Source organism: Camelus ferus, chromosome 4, assembly GCF_009834535.1.
Source record: "Camelus ferus isolate YT-003-E chromosome 4, BCGSAC_Cfer_1.0, whole genome shotgun sequence".
Taxonomy (NCBI): Eukaryota; Metazoa; Chordata; class Mammalia; order Artiodactyla; family Camelidae; genus Camelus; species Camelus ferus.
The window spans coordinates 21,961,787-21,987,318 of NC_045699.1; the positions used below are offsets into that span (position 1 = coordinate 21,961,787).

General features: G+C 43.7%; 1 protein-coding gene across 3 annotated transcripts in view; it reads left to right on the forward strand.

The window, feature by feature from the left end:
* Positions 1 to 7,965: 7,965 nt before the first annotated feature.
* TTC39B (tetratricopeptide repeat domain 39B) overlaps positions 7,966 to 25,532 on the forward strand; it is a 129,123-nt gene continuing 111,556 nt past the window's right edge. For 2 of the 3 annotated variants that reach the window (XM_032477679.1, XM_032477680.1), the window contains exon 1: positions 7,966 to 8,558. In XM_032477679.1, the coding sequence (XP_032333570.1) occupies positions 8,517 to 8,558 (42 nt within the window). In that variant the 5' untranslated portion in view covers positions 7,966 to 8,516. The remainder of the gene's footprint in view (positions 8,559 to 25,532) is intronic. The other variant, XM_014562360.2, reaches the window with a different exon arrangement.

The following is a 25,532-nucleotide window of genomic DNA, read 5'->3' on the forward strand; positions in this document are numbered from 1 at the left end:
GAGCACCTCTATCATGTTATGTAATTATCATTCCTTTTTAGTTCTTGGAATAATAATTAGTTCTAGTCACTTAGCAAGTTTAATGATTGTAATATAGTATTGTTGTCAATATTCATTATATTGTGCATTAGCTCTCTGGGACTTACTACTCATTGCAAACTTGTACCCTCCAACATTTCTCTTCTGTGAGGGCCCCAGATTGTAGCTAGTGATCGGGGTAGGGAGGAAGAGTGAGAAAGAGGAAAGAAACAGGCTGTCTTCTCTTTCCCCTCTACAGAAACTTGGAATGGGGTGGAGGGAATTTTAAATTGAATGACATGGATTTTTATAATTATTACGCTGGACTAGACTCTAGTATATCTCTGAGTAACGTTAAAAGCTATGGTACCTGCCTGAGATTCCAGAAGACGCAGTTGGAGAGAGAATTAAATTGCTTCCTGATCATACCTTATTCTTTCCTGCCTGTTTGCTTTATCAGGCAGGACAACGGATCGGTGAGCCCCTCCCTGCTGGCCAGTGCCATAGTCAGCAGGCAGGAAACAACACTGGGTGAAGCCTCCTGATCTTTCTTTTTGAGGAGCAGGCATCCAAATTCTTGGTTTCCCACCAGGAAATAGATCTGGCTGTGGTATCACAGGGGACTCAGAATGGAAGGGAAGAAAGCTCTAGCACCCGCAGAGAGTGAGAAGAGAAAGAGAGGCCAGTTGGATGAAACCAGTCTTGATTTCTGAAGTTCCTTCTTGCATTGGTGCCTCTGCCTGTCGTGGTGTCCAGGTCATATTTGCGGGTCCTTTCTACCTGTCTCTGAATCTAGCAGACAGCTGGCACCTGGCATCTGGGAGGTGGCAGCAGGAAGAGCCCTCTACCCATTCATAGAATATTCACTCGCTGCAGTGCAAATTGGCTCAGTCTTTCTGGAGAGCAATTTAGCCAAATCTGGCAAAAGGCCTGCAGTGTTTATACTGTGTAAGAGTTAGGATTAGGTCCAACTTCAAAAAACCCAAGACCTGAAATAACTGTAACAAGATGGAAGTTTATTCCTCTCTCAGGTAAAATTCCAAGAGTATGTGGTCCAGCGCTAGTGCTTGCTGGAGCTCCAAGAAGGATGTAGTTCCCTTCCAATCAAGAACCAAGATGAGAGAACCCATGTTCCAGGCAGCAGGATGGAGTGTATCCAATGAAGGATGTGTCCCATGAAGACAAAGGGCAAAGGTCACAGAGTATATGTGTCTAAAGAAGGGTCCTAGAAGCGTCCACATGAAAGTTTTGCACACACCTCATTGAGGAGACCTCAATCACATGGCCAGCTGCCCAGGAGCAGTGGAAAAGGCAGTTGATTCCAGGTGAAGAAGTATGTAGCTAGAAATTTTGGAAGAAAGGTGAAAGAATATTGGAGAATAATGAACACTGTTTTGCGCCTTGCTTATTTCACTTAATAATGTATGTTGGAGATGACTCAGTATCAGTCCTTAAAGAGGTTCCTTACATTTATGTATTTTATTTTTAAAGGCTGACTAATAATACTCCATTATGTGGAAGGATCACAAGGGATTCAGCCAGTCCCCTGTGGATGGACAGTTAGATAGATGTCAAGCTTATAGTCTTACGAATATTGCCACAGTGAGTAACCCTGTGTGTAGGTAGTCTTACGTATATGTGAGTATGTCTGTAGGATAAATTCCCAGCTGTGGGGTTTTTAACTCTGCATCCTCACTGCTTTTCAAGGAAGATACGGTAATTTTCCCATTCCCACCCACAATGCTTGAAAGGAGATTGCTTAAATAGCTAGGAAACAGCTAGAAAGATAGTTCTGGAATCAAATATGCCCGAGTTTGAGTTGGATTCTTTTCGAGCCTCTGAAGAGTATTGAATTATTATTAGTTTTTAGTCCGTTAATTTAGGGAAACACGAACAATAAACACTCCTTCCCTTGTGGTGAGCGGCTGCTGAAATTTCAGTTCAGCTCTTTTCACCTTGGCTGGGCTGCTTGGAGCTGGCCGCACATGTGCATGGTTCCAGGGTCAGCCAGAGATTTGGGCCAGGGTTTGTACTCCCAGAAGCTGGAGCTCCGCATAGAGGGAGCCCACTTTCCTGGATTATCTTCACTTCACTTTCCTGGATGTTGCGTCTCAAGGTCCAGCTGCTGTGGTTGCCCTGAACTCTGACCTCAGGTTCTTTGAACCAGTTAAACTGCACAGGCTCTCCTCAGGCTAATGCCATAAGAAACAAGAAAGCCACGAAGTTCTTTCTCAAGTATGAGACTCCAACAGCCTTCTTTGGGTCTTCTCTTCAGTGTAGTTACCTACAGGAGATACTTCTCTGGACCTATTTCAGCATTCTTCACAGTTTGACATTTCTGATTTTTCTGGATCCCTTGTTCATGAACAGTGCCACAAAAATACATTTTGAGTCCACCACAGGTCTACTTTTCTAAAGGCTTTGGTATTGTCAGATAATGACCAAACATAGAGCCAGCGGGGTCGGGGGTGAGTGGTAGGGGAGTTCACACATTTCTGGGGTATGTTTGTCCTACTAAAGCAGATTTCCTACTCTCTCCAAAAAAACAGCCTCCAGGCCACAGTTATATCCTTTATAACATACCTTTCAGAAAAAGGGCCTTAACGTTAACATGTGACTTAGGGCAGGTCATCTAACATTTTAGAGCCTCAGTTTTCTCATCTGTAAGACCTAAGCCCTGCCTACCTCACAGGGTTGTCTTGAGGGCTTAGGAGGCAATAAAACAGTTCAGACGCACAGAAATAATACTGTGCCGCCCCTGACCCCAGCTACAACTGCTGAGCTGAACTAGAGGTTCCCAGACTGCATCGGACTCCCATCACCCTGGAACCTACCTTTCAGTATTTAAATGTTTCCAGAAACCAATGGGGAATTCCAAGTCAGCTGGAAACATCAAAAAGCAGTGACAGTATTCAGACAGTATAAAGTATAGAGAATAGCATAAATTATTTCACCATAAAAATTGTTTTTTCCTTCTCGCATATTAGCTAGTGTGACATTTGGGGGGAAATTACTTGAGATACCCGGTAATTTCGGACCATGTAAAATCACCTACTTGGCTGATTCCAGTCGCCACATCCCACTCTGTCATAACTGCAAGTTAAGGAGAGCTTCCTTCACTCCAACTATTAAAGTCCCAGGATCATAGTCTTACAGACATGGAAAGTTATGTACTTTAACCTCTCATTCTCTATTTGATAGCCGCAAAATAAAAAAGCTGAAAGAACTGGAGTAGACTGTTCAAAGGTCACAATGCCTTTTAGGTCTCAGGAGTTAGGAAATGAGGCTCTGCTACTGGTGGTCCAGTATCTGTGCGGGAGTCAGGCTCACCTGGACCAGTGAGGACTCACTTCTTTTGCACGTTGGTCAATTGGACAAAAATAAAAATTTATGAAAGTGAGACGAAAGTGGCTTTATTGAATCACACAAAAATAAAGCTACATTCTTACCACTTAGATTGTTTTCCTTACTGATGGAAGAATAGCAAGGAGAAAACAGTCACAGCTTTCTGTTTGGATAAAATGTCAGTGTTAGTCCTTGTGTGCGAAGTAGCAACACAAAAGCACTTTCCTAGTTTTTCCTCTTGAACCGGTAGTTGTGGGCTCTATCTGGCAGGTAGTCTGCTTGTGCCTGAGGGACTCAAGTTACTTGCCATGTCTGAGAGCAGTGGTTCCTAAGTCATGGTTCTTGAATCATCAGCGTCAGTCACATTGTTAAGCAGACCTCACCCCAGATTACCTAATCAGAAACTCTGGGGACTACAGCCAGCGATCTGTGACTTAACAAGCCCGCTAGGAGATTCTGGCGCGTGCTCAAGTTTGAGAACAGACTTTTTTGTTTGGTGCATTGCTTTAGAGACACTTAGAACTAATTGCTGCAGTGCTAAGTCAAAACTGATTTTAGAATTTAGATGCTACTATGTGCATGTCTTATGGAGGAGGTTTATATCTGTGACTCCTTCCCTGGGTGAGTGCTCTCAGTAGGCTTCTCCAATCCAGCCCTGGCCAGAAGTTGCAACTACTTTAGCTGAAGGCAGTGGAAAGGAATATGGGAACCCAGAACGTCTAATAACCCTTTGAATGAGGTACTTATACGTTTAGATTTAGGATTGTTTGTTACCAACAGAAAACTCAATGTAATGGTGGATTAAATAAGATTATAATTGAAATTAATATAATTAATAGTAATTGAAATTAACATAATAGAAATCTGGAGGTTGGGAGTCAAGAATTTATATGGCAACTCCACGGTCATCAGGAATCCAGACTCCTTCTGTCTTTTTGTTCCACATTCTAGTTTACAGGTTCCATTCTCAAGGTGTTATTTTATGGTCCAGTAGGGGAGCAGGAGCTCCAACCATCATGTCTGTAAAAGGGGCAAAATTGCCACATGCCTCTGTTCAGTCATTTCCCTTTAAATAGTCTTCCTGGAAGTCAAATATAAAATATTTCATTGGCCATAATTTAGTTATATTAGCCATTCCTAGTGGTAAAGGAGCTCTAGAAAATGCAGTCTTTTAGCTGGGCACCATGCTGCATTATATAAATCAGGTTCTCTTACCAACAGAACAAGGGGAGGACAAACAGAAGACGGCGATGAGCAGCCTCTGTCATAGATTCCTTATTTATTCTTGTTTTTAAATCCTCAAGGCGGCACTCTGAGGTTTTGTATTGCCACAGTTAGTCTCTGTTCTGCTTTTCTCTTCTGTGGGTCTCTTTTCCCTCTTCTGAAAAAATGAGATTAATCTAATTTAGAGAAATATAGTGAAAATAAGTAGGAAGGTGGTTGAAAGGATTGTATATGGATGTGTGTGAAAAAAAGTGAATAAAACTGATAAACAGGGCAGAATGAATGCTTACCCAGCTCCAGAGGCCTAGGGCATGGACATTCTTAAGGGAGGATTTCAGCCTCCACTAAATGAGGAGTTTTTTCCCCTAGCATTTAAACCTCTCCCAGGGACATGAACTAATTCCCTTTAGATCGCTAAGGGACTTCTAAGTGCTTAGCTCTTGTATAATTTTGAAAAAATGAGTAGGCATTAAAGATAGTCATCATGCCTGCCACATTATCCTAAGAAAAACAGTATTTACTTTTTAGACTTCATGTAATTTGCGTTCTTTAACCTCCCTCATTATTACTGGTTTTCTCTGTTTTAAAAAAAAAATCATTATGCTAAAGCATTGGTGTTATAAGATCTAAACAAAATGCTCTGTGTACTATGAACTTTTTATACTTTCATTCCACTCAGTAACCCCTTATTAAGCATCCATTAAGTGCTGGGCACTGGGAGTTTCTTGTAGACACAAAAGGTTCTTGCCCTTGTGGAGCTTACATTACAGTGTGCGTGTGGGTGTTGCTGTTGAGGGAGATAGACTATAAGCAAGTAAGCAGATAAATGAACAAGATATTTTCAGAGAGTGTTAAGGGCTAAGAAGGCAGCAGGAAGACATGGTAGCATGTGACTGGGAGGGAGGGGCTAATTTAGAAGGGGAAATTCTCCTTCTTGAGCCAAGATATGAATGTGAGACAAAGCCATTGACAAACCCATGACTAAAATGATACGAGCATCTGAAAGTTTTCATTTCTAAATTCAAAACCATTGTCTTTCCGACTACACAAATGATGAAGATGCAATTTTTATTTAAATCAAGTATCAACAAAAACCCTTATATCTGCTAAGGGTAGCAGGTTTAGGAATACTAAAGATTAGATTGTCTGCAATACTAGATTTCTTTTGAAACCCAAACAGCTCCCAGTAAATTTATCTTCAGAATACAAAACATTCAGACACTGCTCTTGCCAAACCCTATGCTAGCTTCTTTTGGGAAATGGAATATCTGACTAATCTCACTTGACTGATAGAGTACAACATTACCACCAAATTGGCAAGGGGAATTCTGTTACAAAAATGAATCCATTCTAATTATTCTTTGAGAAGGGCTGTTTTATATCTGTGATTCATAATTTTGTAGAATCACACATGTGCAAGAAAAGAAAGTTTGCATCTGCCACAAGCAAAGGAAATCTGATTAGATGTTCCAGTGGCTAGAACACACTTACTCATTCAGTGTTCATCATTGGCTCTCTCAGAAATAGGAATGTTGCTCATCTAGTGACATGAATTTAAAACATACGAGGCTTCAGATTTGATCCCTGTTTTTTTTTTTTTTTAAAAGCTACCAAACTATAAGAATGGTTTCTGAAAAATTAAATGTGATTCTCATTATAACATAATCATGTCACTGATTAGAGCCAAATTCTTCTGTGTCTCTTCAAAATTTGATGACTGGAAATTCAAAAGACAACAACAAAGCACACAGGTGTGGAAGAAGCCACCAACAAATGGTTTAATGTCAAAAAATGTGATATTAATTTAGGAGCCATTGAACTTTAAAAAATGAAATCATGCATGAGTAATACAGAGTAGATTCTGGACCCAAACAGGAAATCCAGCCTTAGAAATTTAAGCATAAATCAGGAGGTTGAGGGAGAAGTGGAAACTTACAGGGGTATTGGAATTAAATGACCTCGAGGTCCCTTCTAGCCCCACATATCTAATTCTAAGAGCACTTAGAAAACAAGTTAACTTGTTTTTAAAAATGGCTTTATTGAGATATAATGTACATGTCCATAAAATTCACCCATTCTAATTAAACAGTTCAAGGATTTATAGTAAATTCACAGAGTTGTGCAATCATCACCACAGTCTAATCCATTTTTTTTCATGTTGTTTGTGGGGTAGAAACCATTTTATTTTTCTAGGATAAAGGTCCATAGTGAATCATTAAAATTGCAGAGGAAGTTTCAAGGATGCGAAGGTGACTCACTGAAAATGTATACAGTAGACATGTGCAGGCTGCTGCTCTTCTGAAACGGATATGGAGAAAGAGTGCCAAGGTGGTGGCTAGAGGCAGTGCAGAGCAATGGTTACCAGCCACACCCTTGAGTCAGACTGCCAGAGTTCAATTCTGGCATCCCTACTTGCTTAATAGCTGTCTGATGTGAAACTAGTTCCTTAAGCTCTCTGAGCCTCAGTTTAGTAATCTGTAAATTAACATTACTTACTTCATAGGGTTATGAAGGATAAATGAGATATATATGAAAGAGGCTCAGCATAGTCCTGGCACATAATACTCAATAAATGTTAGCAATTTTTGTAACTGTCAATGAGCCAGACACAAGACTGCATGCTCTGTGATTTAATGTATATGACATTCTAGAAAAGGCAAAATGATCGTGATAACAAGGAAAACAAGCAGATTAAGTGGTTGCCAGAGGTCAGAGTTGGGGAAGGAAATTGAAAGCAAAGAGACACAGGGAACTTTTGGGGAGTGTTCTAAGTTATAACGGGGATGGTGCTTTGTAAACATTTGTTGTCAAATTACAAACTTGGTGAATTTATTGGATGTAAAATAAAGCTGATAAAAAAAATCTTAAACATATGGCTTTTAATTTTCCAGTTGGATAGTTCAATTACTTGACATGTTAGTTGCAGGAATCAATTTCTAAACTAAGCCAACGAATGTTTGTTGAGTGCCTATGACTTGCAAGGCACTGTTCTAGGTGCTGGGGATATAGCCTTGAAGAAAACAAACAGCACCCTTGCCCTCATGGAGCTTATAGTTCAAGCACAACTTAGGCACGTATGTTTGGAGTTACAAAAGGGGTCAGTGTGACAGGGTGTTGGGAGGAGTGGTAGAGGAGCTCTAAGTTGTAAAAATGTCTTTCTCGTGGTTTTTCTTTTGTTTTTCAAATATATACAGAAGCCACCACAGCGTCCCTGTATCTGAAGTTGATGTCCTTGACCCAGTGTCCGGGCAGGTAGAATGACAGAGACCTTTGGATGACCGGTGACCTTGACCCAAGGCTGTCCTCTGGCCTCACCATCTGCGAGACGCAGTGTGCACCTGGCAAGGGAAGGGGACTGAGATTGGCCTAAAGGCCGGTGGACGCTTCCATGGGCTGCGGGGTAGCGCGGTTTTGACCTTGGCCTGGTTAACCCGGCGCGCTCTTGGCTCCAGGGCGGAGCGCAGGAAGCAGGTACTCTCAGGTACCTTCCCAGAGGGTGGGCCAGACCCGCGAAGCCTGCGAGTGACTCCGCCCACGGGTGACTCCGCCCACGGAATGACTCCGCCCACAGAATGTCCCCGCCCACGTGGGTCCGAGGTGGATGCTGGCTGGAGGCGGAGACGCGTTGCGGGAACTTGATTGGTTGCTTTGGTCGGAGCCGCGTAGGGGGCGGGGCGAGTCCTTAAGGGGAGGAGCTTGCGGTGAGGCTGGCCGCCCGGCGTCGACTCGGGAAATGGGTGCTCTGCCGGTCTGCAGGCGTCGGGGGCGGGGAAAACGCTCTCCTCTGCGCGCTGGCCCCGCCCCGGAGCCGGCGGGAGCGCGGGGCCGTCCCCTTCCTTGCTGGCGTTGGGCTGAGCCCCGAGCCGAGAAGCCGAGTTGTCCCTGAGCTCCCTGTTTGGTTTTTGGGCGGTGGCAGCCGGAGGAGGAACATGGCGCTCGTGGGCAACGGAGCAGAGCTGGAAGCGGACGAGGTACCGGCCGGTGGGGAATGTGGGCACTGCCCTTGGAGCCCGGGAGGGATGAGTGAGCCCAGTAGGGACGGCCAAGGTCCCGCCCCCTTGGTTCCCAGCCTGGGACAAGCAGCCTCCCGCCTGGAGTAAGAGACAGGGGTTGCGGGTGGGGGCATCTAGACTTGGAGGGTTTGTCCCTGCGGGAGCTAGGAAGGTTTCTGCGGCGCTCGGAGCCGAGGCGCTGCCGAGGTTCTTGACGCCGGCATCGCGGGGTCGTGGGGATCGAGGGCGCCACGTCCGGTTCGCGGGTGAATGAGTGAGAGCGCGCCGGAGCGCAGGAGCCTCAGCACAGAGCTGTTCTGAGCCTCTCTCGGGACGCCTGGGCTTTATGAAGTCTGACCGTGAAGTCCCGACACTGGCCCTTTGGAGCTTGTGGAATCGTCTCTAGACCTGGGAGTCTCACCTTCTATGGAAGTTTCCCGGTGGCAGAACCTAAAGGCTTGCAATCGATGAGAGGAGGGGGACAGACGGAGGAAGAAGGAGCCCCTGGGGTGTCTGCGCCAGCGGACAGGGCAGGGCTGCTGAGGGGCTGGATGGCTGGGAGCCCGGAACAGCAGCCCAGGAATTGGTGCTCTCCCCGCCGTGCACGGAGCCCGGGCCTTTCCCAAGCAGTTCTCCAGTGTCGGTGGTAGACGAAGGGAAGTCGCTTGGAGAACCGACTCTGGCCTGCAGTGGTCTCAACTGCCTTTAAATAATTAGCCACTTCCTCCTGTGGCTGGCGCGCCCGTGTCTGAGCACCCCCGGGCTGGCGCGCAGGACCTGTTGATTTATTGACTGTTCCTTTGAGCAGTTGGCAGCTCCAGAGAGGCGCGCTCTCTTGCGCTTGAAGTTGAGACCGCCAGCAGCCGTAGCAGCAGTAGCAGCAGTAGCAGCAGCAGCAGTAGCAGCAGCAGCAGCAGCATCCACAAATCTGCCATTTTACCTGACTTGAATTTTACAAATCGCTGCCTGAGGAGGCTTAGTTTCAAATGATGCAATAGTGGAAGATCTGGAGTTGGTGGGTTAAGATTCCTGCCCATCTGTTCACTGTCGGGAAACTCCTGACAACGAATACTATGTTTTAAACGTAGCCCTTAAAATAAAAAGACAAAAACTGAGCTCCAGCCCTTTTACACTATTGGCTGACAAGAGGACAAGCCAGACTGTCCAGAAGCTTCCTAATAGCCTGTCCCTTGCAAGGAACGAGGGTCTCAAGACCACAGACCAATGAGCTAGAGTTGCTTACCAGCATCTATTTATTGTTGAACATGTTAAACTACACATAAAGGCAAATGATGAAATAACATATTTGTTGCTGTTTTTATCTGTGACAACCTTTCTTTATAGCTTTAGGCTCTCTTTTTGGTATGACTTAGAGCCAGCTTTTTTCATTCCTTCTGTCTTGGATCTTTTTTGTAATCAAGGTTGTAACACTTTCATGGTGCTTTGACCATACATGCACTCCTTTCCTCAGAAGTTTTTATGGCTCCCTGTTGTCTGCTAAGTATCTGTGTTCTTGACATGCAGGGCTCTCCACACTGTGGTGTCAGTCTGATGGCCCAGGCTTGTCCCCAGCCGCTTTTCTACATATAACCATTTAGTTAAATCAGTGGTATGCCTGTATGAAACAAGGAAACAAGACTGAGAGTAGCTGGTAAACGTGGAGTGAAATTTTTGAATCTCCGGTTTTCTTGTTGAAAAAGATTTGCTACAGTTTGGGCTATATAATTGTCTAGACTAGGACATTGTTGAGAGAGAAAGGGGATGCTGTTAGTAATTAACGCTTGAACAATAGTTGTAAACTGGGACTGTCTTGGGCATATTGAGACATATGGCTACCCTAGCTGTGCCCACTGCCTGCGAGATGAACCGACTGCCACGCGTTTGCTCGGGAAGGAAGGCATTAGCTCTGTGGGGGAAGTTAGATTACAGAGCCTGGCACACAGGTGCTTGGTAAAGACATATCTGTTGAATGAATGGATGACTGCATAAAAAAATGATGCTTAATAATTTCTCAGTTTTTGCCATATCTTTCATTTGTTTTTTTTTTAAAAACCCTGTAACTATTAGGCTTATATTACATGCTAGATACTGTACTGGTCTTAGGAAATGAGCAAAGTACAAACAGAATTTTTTGTTCATGCCAAATCCACTTTTCTCCTTCTTGGTGCACTATTTCCATTGGAATACATTTTGCAAACATTTATTGAACATTTGCTTTGTGCTTAAACTTTGCAGTTGCCTTAGAAAGAGAAGACAGTTTGGCTCTCTCTGATTCTCAGTCTGGGTCGGGAGACATGACATGTGAACAAGAATTCTAGAAAAGAGTTCAGGGCAGGGTAAGCATGTAAGAAGTAGAACGTTGTAGACTGGGTTTAATTATTTGTAGAAAACCCCTCTCTTTCATTGGACTGAAGCACTCTACCATGCGCGCTGAACACCCTGCTCTTCAACTTACTGGGTGTGTGAAACTAAAAGAGCTAGGAAGCTTTTCAAACACTTAATATAAATGTGATAGTTTTTGCAGCCACTATTTGATACTCTAGGAAAGTGAAAGGGGACAGACTGGTGTAGTTGAAAAAGTAGTAGGTTAGGAATTAGGTGACCTGGGCTCTGAACTGTGTCACTAATTTGCCCAGTAGCCATTCATTCATTATGTGTGCAAACATCTGACTGTGTTATATGCCAAGCCCAGTGCTAGCTTGGAGATACAACAGTGACCCAGACTGACAAGGTCTCTAGCTAGTGACCTTGACTGAACCAGTCTCTCAATCTCTTAGGGCTTTATAAAGTTTCCTCATCTGAAGATGGAGGGGCTGCATGAGCCCTGAGTGTTCTCTCAGCTCTAAAAGTCAGTGCTTTTGGAGGTGGGGTGGGGCTCCTTTTCTGGGAGAAGGGCTAATAATTTGGGAATCCCTTTTCTTTCAAAGATGATGGTAGTAGAGGGGCCCTTATGATAGCTATGGGATGGAGTGTTTTCTTAGGTAAACTGGTTGGTGTGTGTGTTTTGTTTTGTTTTTTTCCTGTTTAGGTGCTGGGAGGATAAATGTAGGAACACAGAGGTGAGGGCTCACAACCTCAAGGATGGCAAAAATTGGATCTGGAGGGAGGCAAAAGCATCTTAGATGTTTCAATGGTTTGTGGTCCTTCAAAGCTTGGTGGACAAAATCTTATTTCTTAACATTTAAATTTCTCATTGGTTTTTCTTGGGTATTACACAAGCAAAGCTGACATCGAGTTCATGGAAGACATATAGAATGTATGCAAGGTGAATACTGCAAACCTATGGCAAGTAGGTGGCTATGACTAGAGGACTTTCTGTGCATCAGTTGCTTGATTTTGAAATCCTGTCTCTCTTGGTGACCTCATATGTATGGGCTGCCATTAGCTGCCTTGTGAATGTTGTTTCTGTTTGGTACTCACTGCTTTGTGTGCGACTTTGGGTTTGAAAATTAGATGAAAATAATTCATATTTTATTATTTAATCCTATTAAAGTTATCCAGCCCACCAAAAACTATGTCAAGTATTGAAGAGAGAAAATATCAGTGTCATCTGATGAATATCTAACAACTAGATAAGTTAAAATTTATATTCTCATATGAAACAAAAGTTAAATTTACTAAAAATAACTTCTAAGAAGATAATTTTTAAAATTGTTTTACCTTTGCTGGGAAAATAACAGTTTTGGAAGTCTTTGAAAAATTTGGTTACATTGTTATTATTATGTAGAAATTGCTAATTTTTATAAGTAATTTGATATATTACATTTTACTTTAAAATTATTTCAAAAGTTACTCAGCAAACACAGTTATAAAATTTAGTGTTAATTATTTTAAATTTTAAAGTTTGACTTAAAATTTTTGTTGTCATTCTGAACCCATTATTGAATAAAAAGAGTAAACTTTATACTTGCTCTTTTTATATATAAAGCACAGGATATATCTTGGTGCTATTGAAATTTCATGGTAGGGCGTGGTTTGTGGTTAGGAAAAAGTCTAAAAAAGGGTCCCTGGGTGGAGGGCAATAATAAAGACAAAGTTGAGAAACACTGAATTAGGGAAAGAAATGGTTTATGTGACAGATGCTTTTGTGGCCTGCTTTTTTGGCTTCAAGATTTTTTAGGTCTAATTCTGACTTAGAACACTTCCCCACTGGCATTGGAGATGAAATTTAGATAAATTTGATAGCTGCAATTTTCTTAGCATCGGATTCATTCTTTCATTCTGTCTGTATTCACTGAGCACATCCCCAGGTGCTGGCTGTCTTCAGATGCTGGAAGTACACACCGAGACAAGATGGCTTGATTGCTCTTGAGGACCATACCCTCTAGCAGAAGACCCAGTTGCACAAGTAACCAGTTCTGTCTTTGGGTCAGGGTAGTTCTTGGGTAGGAGGGCCATATATTGTCACTGCAGGGCACTGAGAAATTCACTGTGGTGCTTTCGGTAATTATCCCAGGACAATTGGTACCAACAGGGATAGGTAGCCATTGGGGCTGGCAAAGACTTTAAAGAAGAGGTGGTATTTGAACTGGGTCTTGAAGGGTGTGCTGGGCGCAGCATTAGCCTGGGTGGAAGTTGAGATGAGCAGGGATGAGAGCACACCTTGGGTTCAGTAGGGCGCTTAGCAAGTGGGGAGAGGAGCCTTTGAGGGCTGAGACCTCTTAAAATATGGGGATCCAGAGGGTTTTTTAACTAGGCAAGAGTGATAGGATTATTTATTTTAGGAGGCTAAATCTGGTGAAGTTGTTGCAGCCAGATTGTGGAGGTGGCAGCAGGAAGGGCAAGAGGCTGTTGTGACAGTTAATGTGGGAAGTGATAAGGACAGAAGAGGAGCAGAGGTCATGGGATTGGAGAGAGGCGGCCAGAATGGAGGGACTTCTCAGTGACAACATGGAGAAGGAATTGGCTTGGGGGCCTGTTTCCTGGTATGGGGGCGAGGGAGGGAGGAGACCTTCCCAGGAAGAGGAGTAAGGTTCAACCCCACCCCTTCAGGTGGGTGTGGAGAATGGGGAGGGACTTCATGCAGATAAACTCACCCCCGTGGCTCACTGTGACTTTCCTTCTTAAGGGAGCGCAGCCATTTGTTTATGAGTGGATGGATTTGGGCAAGGTTAGGAAAGGATGTTTGTAAATTGGTTCTGCAGGTGAGTGAGAGGAAGAAATAGCGTGAGTTTATCATCAGCCTGGATGCCAGCTCAGGTTAACAAACAGGCAATTTTCCTGAAATGTTCCTTCTTGAGTCTTTTGAAAGCCCATCTATTCTGGGAATACTACTTTCTCAGTGAAACTTGCCCTCATTTTCCGCTCTCGTCCCCCCGCCCCACACCTCCTTCCTCCCTTTCAAGTCCAGTGGTACAAGCGTGCTTCTTTAGGCAGGAGTCAGCCCTTCCTTGGGTTGGCTGCTTGCTGTCCTAGCCTAGCTCCCTGAGTGCAGGTGCTGTTACTAATTATCCACAGTGTGAACCGATACCGTAAATTCTTGAGGCTCATGGCTTCCGTCTGGCTGTCTGTTGACATCCCCCAGCCCCTAGTCTCAGGTGCCCCAGGGGGCGAGCTCAGGCGGGCCTCCTGAAGTCCCTCTGTGGCTCATTTCCCAGGAGATGTGAACCTGGGGATGCTCCTAGGCGCTGTGAGGCTTCCTGGAAAGAGCTTCCCTTTGTCAGACCTCCCGCTGGTCACCAGCTGTATCAGAACTCCCCTCTTCCATCTCTGTGCTTAGTGGGAGTCGGTCACACACCCAGAGCCACTCTGGCCAGTCGGCCATACCGGTCAGGTCATCACCCCTCTCTAAAGGGACTCCTCTCCTGGTGACTGCCTGGCAGTTCGTAAGGCCATTATACATCTTATGCACTTTATTTATTTAAAGACTGGGTGTGTACTGAGAGCTTTACGTGCTGAGATCTGTGGACCTGTCCCCTTGGTCTTGCTGATACTCTACTGACCTATACATAGGCTTACATATTTTAAAATATTTTAGTAAAATGATGCACTATATATTGTTGGGTTTGATTGTGGCTAGTGAAGGAGGTTATTCAGTCTAATTGAATGTGTTGGGTTTCGCGCTGGGTGCTCCCACCCTGGTGGTCCAGTAGGGGGTGGGCAGGTATGTAAAGAAATCCTCTGACCTGAGCGCCTTGGGGGAGGGATGGCAGGGTGCCTTGGGAGCACCGAGGAGGCCGTCTCACCTCGGCGGGGGGACGGGTAGCCAGCGATGGCTTCCTCGAGGAGGGCACTTCTTAGAAATTCTGCCTCTTGCAGGATGGGTAGGTGTTAGCCACGTAGAAGAGAGTTGGGGACACAGGGAACTCTAGTAGTGCCTCCCTGGGAGAGGGAATAGCAGGCATGAGGTGCGGAGGTGAAAGCGTGCTTGTGGTGCCCTGGGTGGCAGGAAACGGGGCTCGAAGGGTAGGAAGGGCCGTTCTAAGTTTTTCATGTAAAACTGGCTATCGTGGTGTTCATTTAAGGGATTCAGCTGAGGAGAGGGGTGGCATGGTTGGTGCTGTAGGAAATGGGGCTGGGAAAGGAGGCTCTCTCTGGCAGTGCAGGGAGGCTGACTGACTGGAGGGAGACAGAAGGTGGGGAGGCCAGTGGTTTTCTGGTGTTCCATTTTGTGGAATGACTGTTACAGCCCACTGAAGGCCCACTCTACGCAGAGGTAGCTCGGTGCTGGGATAACCTGGTGGGTAAGACATGGTTTTAACCCCTCTGGAGCTGGCGATCGGGAATATGGACACAGAAAAATCACTCTCACCTGGAGTGGAGAGGCGAGTCTGGAGAGAGTTTAAGCAGAGCTGGTGCTCCCAGGAGGAGGAGGGGGAGAAGAGAGGGCTTTCACAGGGGGTCACTCACCCAGGAGATCCCGGTATGGCGTCCCCCGCCCCAGCTCAGCTGACTTGGTTTCCAGACCAAGTCTTTACTGCCCAGCTGTGTGACTGAACCCTTTTGGACCTCGGTTTCCTCTTACATAACCAGAAGGAAATGACATTGATGATCTGTTTCTAAAGTTCTCGACTTTGACATCTGCCGTCTAGGAGGTGATGTTTGATCTGGACTTTGAGGAGGGGAATTTCAGCAGGCAGCCCTGGAACAGATCACTGCCTCATTCCTTCAGGCCGACGGAGCAGCGGGGGGAACTGCTGAGGCCCGGGTGCAGCCACGGTGGAGGCTGAGCAGAGGGTGTGCAGGGCTGTGCGGCTGAGGCAGGAGGGCAGTGCTGTGTGTGTGCCGGCAGAATGCTTTGAACGCCCAGCTAAGGACGTTTTGTTGTTGTTGTTGTGTATGTGTGTGTGTGTTTTTTTTTTTTTAATTTTCTTCTTTGATACATGTATCATCTAGTATTTGGGGCATGTGTTTCATTTTTTTTTTCACTTTTTTTTTTTTGATGAAGGAAAAACGGTGATCCAATTTCTTGGTTTCGCTTTCTCATTCCGCAGCCCCATTTCCAAAGTACTTAGTTTTAAACTGATGACTGTAAACTGTGATGCAGTGCTGAAGAGACAGAAAATCAGGCACGTTTGAGTAAATCCGAAGGCTGTGTTTCGTCACATAGACTCTTGCCCTCAGTTGAGTTCTCAGACGCGGAACCACCCGGACCCACGACTCTGGAATGGTCAGCAGGACCTGTAAGGGTTTCTCGGAGGGTGTCCTCTGTCCTCTGCCTCCTTCTTTAGAACACTTTGTCCCAGAGTTCTGGGGTTCCTGGTCTTTTTTTCCATGTGTAAGTCACAATCCTTCCACTCAGAACTAGAGGAGAAAAACGTCAGTCTCTCTCATCGTTTATCAGGCCAAATGAGTAGGATCTTTTTGAGAGGATGCCGGCAAGACAGATGACAGAGTGGGAGAGTTCTGGAGAGAGGGAATGAGGCTTGATTCCAGAAGCCTCTGCAGAAGCACTCAGATGTCATCATCTATGCAAAATCATTGCCCGGGTGCTCGTTGTTCAAGCACAGCTACCCCTGGGTTGGGTTCTGATCCAGGCTTCTCCTCGTCTCGTTTGCTGTGTGACCTTGGGTACGTTATTTAACTTGTCTCATGCTTTTTATTTGATCCCTTCCTGTAAGGTGCACGAAGAGGATGAACTAAGAGTCTAACTTTCCAAAGCACCTGGCACATAGACACACCCTCAACATGCTAGTTCTCGTTCCCTTAAGGTGTTGCTGCCCCTGTTCATTATTGATGGGTTTGATGAAGAATCTGTTTTAGTGCGTCCAAGCATACCTTATTTTTGCAGTCTGTAGGGAAGAAACTTCTGCAGCAGTACACATCCAAGCCACAGTCAGGAAGTGACCAACCCAAGGTCACCCAGCTTGCTTAGGCACAGGATCAGTGTTAAAAGCCAAGCACTATAATTTTACATTCAGCGCCCTTCGCACTTTCTGAAAGAACAGATGTAGCCTCCTTCCTGCCTGTTTTTGTTAATAAAGTTTTATTTTTTGTTAATAAAGTTTTATTTTTTGTTAATAAAGTTTTATTGGGACATGCCCATTCATTTAGGAGTTGCCTATGGCTGCTTTGACAGGACGTCAGAGTTAGTAGCTGGGACACAGACCCAGTGGCCCACGTGGCCTAAATATTTATAGATCCTTTATGGAAACAGTTTGCTGACCCCTGTACTAGGTGATTTCTAGGCTCTATGTAAGTTTGTTTATGAAGCGTTGTAAGCTTTAGGAATTAAATTTAATTGCTCCCTTAATACTCATATAGGCATGAAAAGCTAGGGAAAACTAGAAATCTATTTGACACATCCCGTGAAGTGCGGTGGTACCAGTTCTGGAGTCATTCGGACATGGGTTTGAGTCCCTGCTTCTCTATGTGCAACCCTGGATGAGTTAATCTCTCTAAGCTTCAGGTTCTTCATCTGTCAAATGAGATATTAGAACCTACTTCAGAGGGTTATTGTGAGGGTTAAAGCCCTATAAAGTGCTTAGTATATGGGATGCAAACGTTGGTGCTTAGCACTATTATTATTAAGGCTGCAGGATGCGGATGCTTGATGTTGTTTTCCCAGCCAGATAAGGAACTGACCTTGTAAAAAGGTCGGCCCATCCAGGGTAATACGAGACTCCTCTTCCACCTGGATTCCTTGAGGATGAGGCAGAAACCTCTCAGGCTAACCCCTGGACTCCAGCTAGGCCAGTTCTTACAATCGTCACACCTTTCCCTCCCTGAGGGCAGAGGGGAAGCCACTTATCACAAAAGGGAGTATAAACATGGGCTCAAAGGGCCATCTGTTTCAGCAGAACAGTGTTCATGTTAGTCAGCAAGGGACTTGGCCATGCCAGTAATATTTTCGAAATGACATTTGCCCACCGACACCTGGTGTGTGGTGACATCTGGTTTCTCCAAACGTCTGGCTGTGTGGGATGGTCCCCTCTTCAACATTGGTAAAAGTCATAACACTCTTATGACACTTTTATAATGCCACAAAGCACCTAGATGTTAACAGGAGACTATGACCTGTAAGAGGTATGTTTGTGTTCGGTCACTTAGTATAGGAGGTTCAAAGGTAAAGGAGGTGACAGTGTGTGTGGGCGTGCGCTCCTGCACCCTGGAGGTTGCTCTAGGGTTCTTGCTCTGCCCCAAAGCCGTGTGCCATGCCAGACTACTCTTTTTAAAGTTCAAGTCCATTCTCGCTTTGCTGCTTAAAATCTGTCTCATTGCTTTTGAGGTAAAATGCAAACACCTTAGCCTGGCATATGAGGCCTTAGTTAGGACCTAGCTCAGTGGTTCTCACACTTTTACGTGCGTAGGTAACCTGGTTGGGGAGTGGGTGGCTTGTTAAGATGCATGTCCTTAGGTCCCACCACCAGCCATTCTTCTTCACTAGGTCTGGCGGGGGGTTCCCAGGAGTTTGCCCTACTAACTGGACCTTTCTCATCAGCCATGTTGAAGTGCTTGGGGCTCCCCTTCCACGTGCCATCGCCACAGGGAGGCTGCCTTTCTCACCACTCAGCTTTTTCATACGCTGTTCCCTCACCTGGCTGATTCCTCCTCATCATTTAACCTTTCTCAGGTACCACTCCTCCTCCAGCCTTTCCAGATACTCCCTCCTTCCCTGCCCTCCAGGTCCTCAATCACCATTTAGCATTCCTGGCTGTCTCCAGGGAGAAACAGTCCTCTTGGGCACGCACGCACACGCTATGACACCTAGCAGGGATAGGATGTATGTGCCTTGGTGTTCCAGAAGGAAAGGGTGGAACTTTCCCTGCACAGAAAGCAGTGAGGAACTCCCTTTAGTGCTTGCTAACAACATGCTCTTCATCCTCTCAGCTGGGAAGAAGAATTTACCTCTGTAATCTATTAGCATTATCTCAGTAGTCTTTAAAAAAAATCCTTATTGAGGTAACATTTACATGCCATTAATTCACTCCTTTAAAGTGTACAATTCAGTGATCTTTAGTAAATTTACAGAGTTATGCAGTTGTCCCCACAATCCAATTTAAGAACATTTCCATTGACCCCTAAAGATTCCTTGTGCTTCTCTGCTCTCACGTCAATATACTTTTCACCCTCAAATTAATTGAAAAGTTAAAAATCACAAGCATAAAATAGAATTCCCCAGGCAGAAGTAAAAATGAGCGGCCATTATATATGATGGGGACAAAGCAAACATGTTAGGCATTAAAAAGCAAGACTGGAGAGCAGAGTGCCTTTGGGTTCAGAGCTGACTTGGCTCTGATACCATGACATCACCAGAAGAGAGGCTCGAGGGCTGAGTGAATTACCCTTGTCCAGTTGAATAATTTGTCCTGTTTGCAATAAAGCAGAAGAGGTGTACTGTATACAAGTGATGGTTTCCCCTTATTTTCTAGTTCATTCCCCAAGGCAGAGGCTACTTAACTAACACATTTAGCTTCCTGCTAGAAAGACAAATAAGCAGGTGCATTTCTAAGACATTAACAGTTGAAGAAAAGGGACTGTCACCCTAGCACACGTCTTAAGTAGGACAAAGAGTCAAACAAAGTCAGCCTCTTTTCGGGCACCCCTGAATTTCAGATTTGTTATGTCTGTTCCTAGGAAGGCAAGTGGGCAGGAGGAAAGAACATGGATGTGCTTGTGGGTTAGGGGACGTGAACTGGGTTCTGTCACTTGCTAGCGCTGTGACCTTGGGCAAGACACTTAATCTCTCTCTGAGCTTCAATCTGCTCATCAGTGAAGTGGGGGATTCCAGTGGCCACCTCACTGAGTTGCTCTGCGGCCCTGGCACTTCACCCTGTCATACTATAAATGCATCGTTGCAGCCATTCATTTGAATAACAACTATGTGTAGATTTTGCTTTCTATCAGCATATAAGGATGGCTAGAATTTTACAGAGCAGGAAAGAATCATCATAAGATTATATCAAATATTGCAACGAGCCATATTGAACAATCTTGATACTAAACGCTCATTTGCTGAGGTTAATTTTAAGATCTAGTTTTGGGAGGGAAATTTCTTTTTCTAGTTCTAAAATACAAACAATGGTAAATGTCCTTGTGGACAACTGATTCAAGCCAAATAATCAGAGTCAAGACGCTGGGAGCCATAGCTTCCTCACTCCCACAGTGGGAAGAAGTGAGGTAACACATGCGATCTAGCTGGACTCAGTGGGGAGCATTCAGCAAATGAGGATGAGTATAATTTAGTCACACACTTAGTGATTTTAGAAGCCTGGGTGTTCATATTTCTAGCAATTTGCTTGTTTAGTAATACATATGTGCATATGTGGTATTTCTCCCAACTCTTAAAAATAGGAAACACTGAGATTTGTGGAATTCTTTTTCAGCAGATGTCAGGCAAACCTGCTCTGGTTTCATAAATAACAGAGGTGACTTTACTAAGGTGTGAGGCCCCACAAGTCCCAATCGTATTGCTCATTATATTGGATATTCAAAAAGCAGGTCTAGAGAGAATCATTTTTTTCTTCTAAAGACTTGCCTGCTTTTACCTCCCTTTGTAGTTTATGGTGGAGGAGGTTACATTTTAACTTAGATAAGAGTCCCTCTTTTTGAAGTACGCAGCCCTGTCCAAGTCAGAACTTTAAATCTGCGTGCCTGTGGAAACAGGTTTCACATGACAAGAGATTAGGCTCACTAAGGGACATGTGATATGCTTAAACAAACTCTTACCTCTTTGCTAAAGATCAAAAAGCATTCCTTTCACTTGTGGCAATTTGGTGACAATCATCTTTTCCATAATTATTTTAGGAGCAAACACGAGTGTTTGGAGGGAACAATTTAAAACAGCAGAACTCAGCCAAAAAACCCCCTCCCTGTGCCTCACCCTTGATTTTCCCTTTCTGCCTCCCACAACTCACCCCTCTTTTGCTCCTACATCTCTGTCATCAGGTAGTCCTATTGGATCTACCTTCATAAACCTCTTGGGGGGAAAAAACGCCTATACTGATTATTGGAGAAAGACTGTAAGTGCAAGCAAGATCTTGTTTTAAAAAGGTAACTTGAAACTCCAAGAAAGCACTTGATGTTTTATATGCTTGTAGCAAATTGATGTTTTAATTGTAGTTGTATAGAAAGTATTAATGCATTTATGTATTTCAGAACTTTCACATGTTAAATGTGTAAATACTAGAGTTTTTACAAGCATGTATACACTGTGCTAAAAGTCACTTGTGCTATGGCTCCTTACTGCATACTGGCTCCTTCTCCCCATCACCCCCGTCTGTCTCCCCAGGCCACACCACCATCTTCTCCTCCTGCATCTCTGGGAGAGCATCCTCACTGGTCTCAAAGCTTCCGCTCTGCTTTCTGCAATCCACTCTTACCCTGCAGCCCAAGGGCTCTTTTACAAACAGTAGTTATGTTACTCCGGTGCTTCAGACTGTTGATTTAGGATGGAATCCACACTTCCTCCCTCTTGCTTTCCTCCTCCAGCTCATCTCCTGCCCTCTTCCCCTTCGTTCCTCTGCTGTAACCTCCTTTCCAGGTTTCTTAAACACGCCCAGTTCTTTTCCACTGTAGGGCTCCTGCGTGCGTGTTTCCCAGCTTGCAGCTGGCACCAGGCCTTCACGTGATCGGCTCCTTCTCAACTTTCCATCCTCGCTTGAAAGATCAGATTCCAAGCGCAGCTTTCCTTGGGTTCCATCTTCAAAGCTGCTTTTCTCTTCTCTCTATTACACGTCTTGTCTGCTTCCTCATAGATATGGTCCCCATGTGTATTATCTTGTTTGCTTATTTTCTTCTCTATTATCTGTCTCACTCCATCAGGTTTTGGTGCAGGAAGCAGAAGCTGCTGTAGGTAGTTTAAGTAAGAAAGAGTATAAGAAGGGAATTTACAACATGCTCAGAGGGGCTGAAGGTGTGCCTCTAGGCTGAAACCCGGGGGATGCCCCTCAGTGCTGGCCAGAACTGAGTCCCCGGGCCAGGTGCTCATATTCTGTGGCTGATGATCCTGGAGTTAAGGGTTCCCAGCGCTTTGCAGTGGCAGTGAGTCAGGGATCAGGAAGCCGAATGGAGAAGCCTCTGCTGCCCCTGTCTTTTATATGCTGGAAGGAGGAGACAGGAGGCCGAGCCCTGCTGTTGAGACAACTTCAGTTTCCTCACCTTACTTGACAGCAGCAAAAGTCAGAAAAGGGCAGGAAAATGACCTCAGCCTTTTGGATCTTGTACCGGTATCTCTCAACGGATGTAACCTAATTCTCAGCCAGAGTCAACTCACTTCCTGTATTGCCACAGATCTCTCAGGCTCTCAGGAGCTCCTATCTCTGTGAATTGTACGGCAGTTCCTCAGACTTCTGTTGTGATCCACCAAAACTCCACTGTCTGTTCTGACTTGCTCTGTTGTTTCCAGATGTGTCTCAGCTTCTTAACTTTGGAAGTTCTTTAATTTCAGATTGGCTGCATATTTTTGCCAGTTTTCTCAATAGATAGCTTTTTCTCTTAATTAAAAAGGACTGATTTAAGGAGACTGAGTTTTAGAGGTCTGCACCGTTATCCTGACACAAATGCCAAAGGTCCTTTCAGTTCTCCAACTATTTAGATCAACTAAGAATTAGTAAGGAAACTTAGCTTCAGATGGCAGGACATCAAGCTGACCCTTAGTATTCTCTTTTTAATAAAGTCAGTTTTTTTTTTTTTTTAAATTTGGAGTAAAGGTAGATTTATTTAGAGAGATACATACTGTCTAGAGTGCAAGGCAAGAGAAAGGCAGGGAAAGAGGTGTGGGGGTTGGGTGCTCAGGTTAAAGTAAAAGTAGGTACACACTCTGTAGACAGGGTGCGAGCCGTCTCTGAAGGGGAGGGAGCAAAAAAGGGCCAAAGTCAATTTTGTAACGTATGTGTTTCAAGTATGTAGGTCAGTGGCTACATACCTCAGATTTCCTTAGGGGAATCAGGTAAATAATTGAGTCTTATTGCTAAAGTTTAGATATGCCTTCGCCTTTTAAGATTCCTTGGCAAAACAGAATTCTCATAATAAGCAAGTTCTAGGTGTCAGAATTTGCTCTGAGGGGGTATATAGTGAGAAATGTAAAAGTTGCCTAGACCAAATTTGGGACAGTTTGAGCGCCAAAAGGACAAGTAAGTAAGGACAGTGATGTATTATTGACTATTGAAAAATAGGTCTCTTTGAGTCCACATGAGTGATGACTTAACTAGACAGACAAATGGAGGAGACAGGAGGGTTTTACTTTCAGTGGAATGCCAAAGGCCAACAGTAAAAGTGGAAGGAGAGCTGGACGTGGGAAAGTGGTGCTGAGCTGTCCTAGTGAAGACTGAGTTAGGCAGTCTTCATCCTAGGTGCTGAATCTAGAGACAAGTTTAGGGGAGGACCATAATATTTATCTGGTCTTACACCATCTCACTACAGAATCTTTGTTACTTGCAAGGCAAAAATGGTAACTATGCAGTGGGGGAATCAGACAACACCTTGACCAGGCGATCAAAATTAATATTGCCAGTGGGGGCAGACAACACCCGGGCCTCCGGATAGAAATGACCTGACAGGGACACAGTGTTCCTTCTGTACTAGTCTAACCTGAATCTGATCACAGGAAAACAGCAGAGAAACTTTAAAGAAGGAAGTTTCTATTTAAAAAAAAAAAAAAAAAGGAAAAGAGGGCTGTACTCTCCAAAAACATCAGTGTCATAAAAGACAAAGAAAGGCTGTGAAAATGTTCCAGATTGAAGGAGGTGAAGGAGATGGGACAGCTAAATGCAGTAGCTGATCTGAGACTAGTTCTTGTACTGCAGGGAAAAATGCTATAAGGGAACACTGCTGGGCAATTGCCAAAATTGGAAATGGACAGCGGTTTAAAGTCAGTAAATTTACTAAAGTGGGTAACTGTACTTTGGTTATGTAAGAGAATGTCTGTATTTTTAAAAAATAACACTGACACATTTAGAGGTAAGGGTATATGTAATTTACTCTCAAATAGTTTAGAAATTTTTTTTTTTATCTAGATAAAGAAGAAAGGAAAAGGAGATGGGGAGGGAGAGGGAAGAGCAGATTATAAGGCAAATGGGGCAAAATCTTAACACTAGATAAAGCTGGATAAATGCACACAGTCTTTCTTATTATTATTATTTCTTTCTTATTATTCTGTAAGTTTGAAATTGTATCTAAATAAAAAGTTTTTAAAAAAGTTCTCTAGAAACTGGAAGTGCTTTTCACTTACCATGGGCAGGAAAGGATCTGGGTTATGAAACAAATTTAGTTGTACTGTCATCTTACTGTGCTTTTTTTCTCTAGGTATGTTGGATCTGCTTATCTCAGAATAAATACTTTAACCTTTTAAATATTGTTCAAACTGTTCCTTTTTTACATTACACAAAAAGTACATAAAAGCATTCCTGCTGGAAAAGATTTAAATCATTCAGAAGCCAAAGGGTGATCTTTCACTTTACCATCCCCTCCCTGCCCGTTCTCAGAAGAAATCAGCATTGAGTGTTTATTGATATAAATGGGATCTTATACTATTCATCTTTCCCAGGAAAAGCCTTTCATTTAATATATCTGGCAGGTATTTTCACTGTTTACTCTTTATCTAATGACGGAAGAAAATGATATTAGTTTTTAAGTGTGCATTTCCAAGTTTATGAGCTATTGGATTTCTTTTTCAGTGCACTGTTTCTTTACGTCCTTTATCGATTATTCTTTCGTTTTTTTGTTCCCTTCTTATTGACCTGTTAGAGTTCTTTATATATTATGGATAATAATTTTTTGCCTTTTTATGGCATCTTAAATATTTTCTCCTAGCCATTTGCTTGTCTTGGAAGTTTAAAATTTTTATGTAGCCAAACCTTTTACTGTTTTCTTTATGGCTTCTGGGTTGTGTGTCTTATTAAGATTGTCCCTGTTTCAAGATTATTTTAAAAATTCTCCATACATTTCTGTCTTGTTTTTGTATGTATCTCTTTAATCTAGCCAGAAATTTTCATATGGGTTTAATTTCACTTTTGTCCCAATAGATAACCAATTTCCCAGCATTGTTTATGAAATAAATTATTATTCTTTCTCTAATTTAAATTTTAACTGAATCATAAAATAAATTCCTTTGTGTACAGGAATATATGTCTATATTCTTTATTATGTTCTATTGACCATTGTGTATGTATTTTCCTGAATCAATTCCACAGAATTAATTTGACAGGGAAACCCTATAACATGTCTTCTGTTCAAATAATTTTACGACCGCTTGTCAGGTTCCACTGAAAATCTGTTGGGATTTTGACTGGCTGAATTCTCTCTATGTGAAAAAGTTCTCATGACATGATGGATAGGAGCTCAGCCTGTGCAGTCAGATAGGCCCGTGTGTTAGCTCAGGGATGATAAATGCACCTATTTTAGAGACACGATACCTGGTTTATGAGAGACAATATATTAAAATTCAAAGCATAATGCTTGGTGCATAAATGTGCTAGAATGTTTTATATATTCACAGGGCTGATGTGTTCAGTAACAGTTTTGTAGCTTATTAATTGGAGTAGCCTTTACATTGACTTAAGAAACTAGTGTATG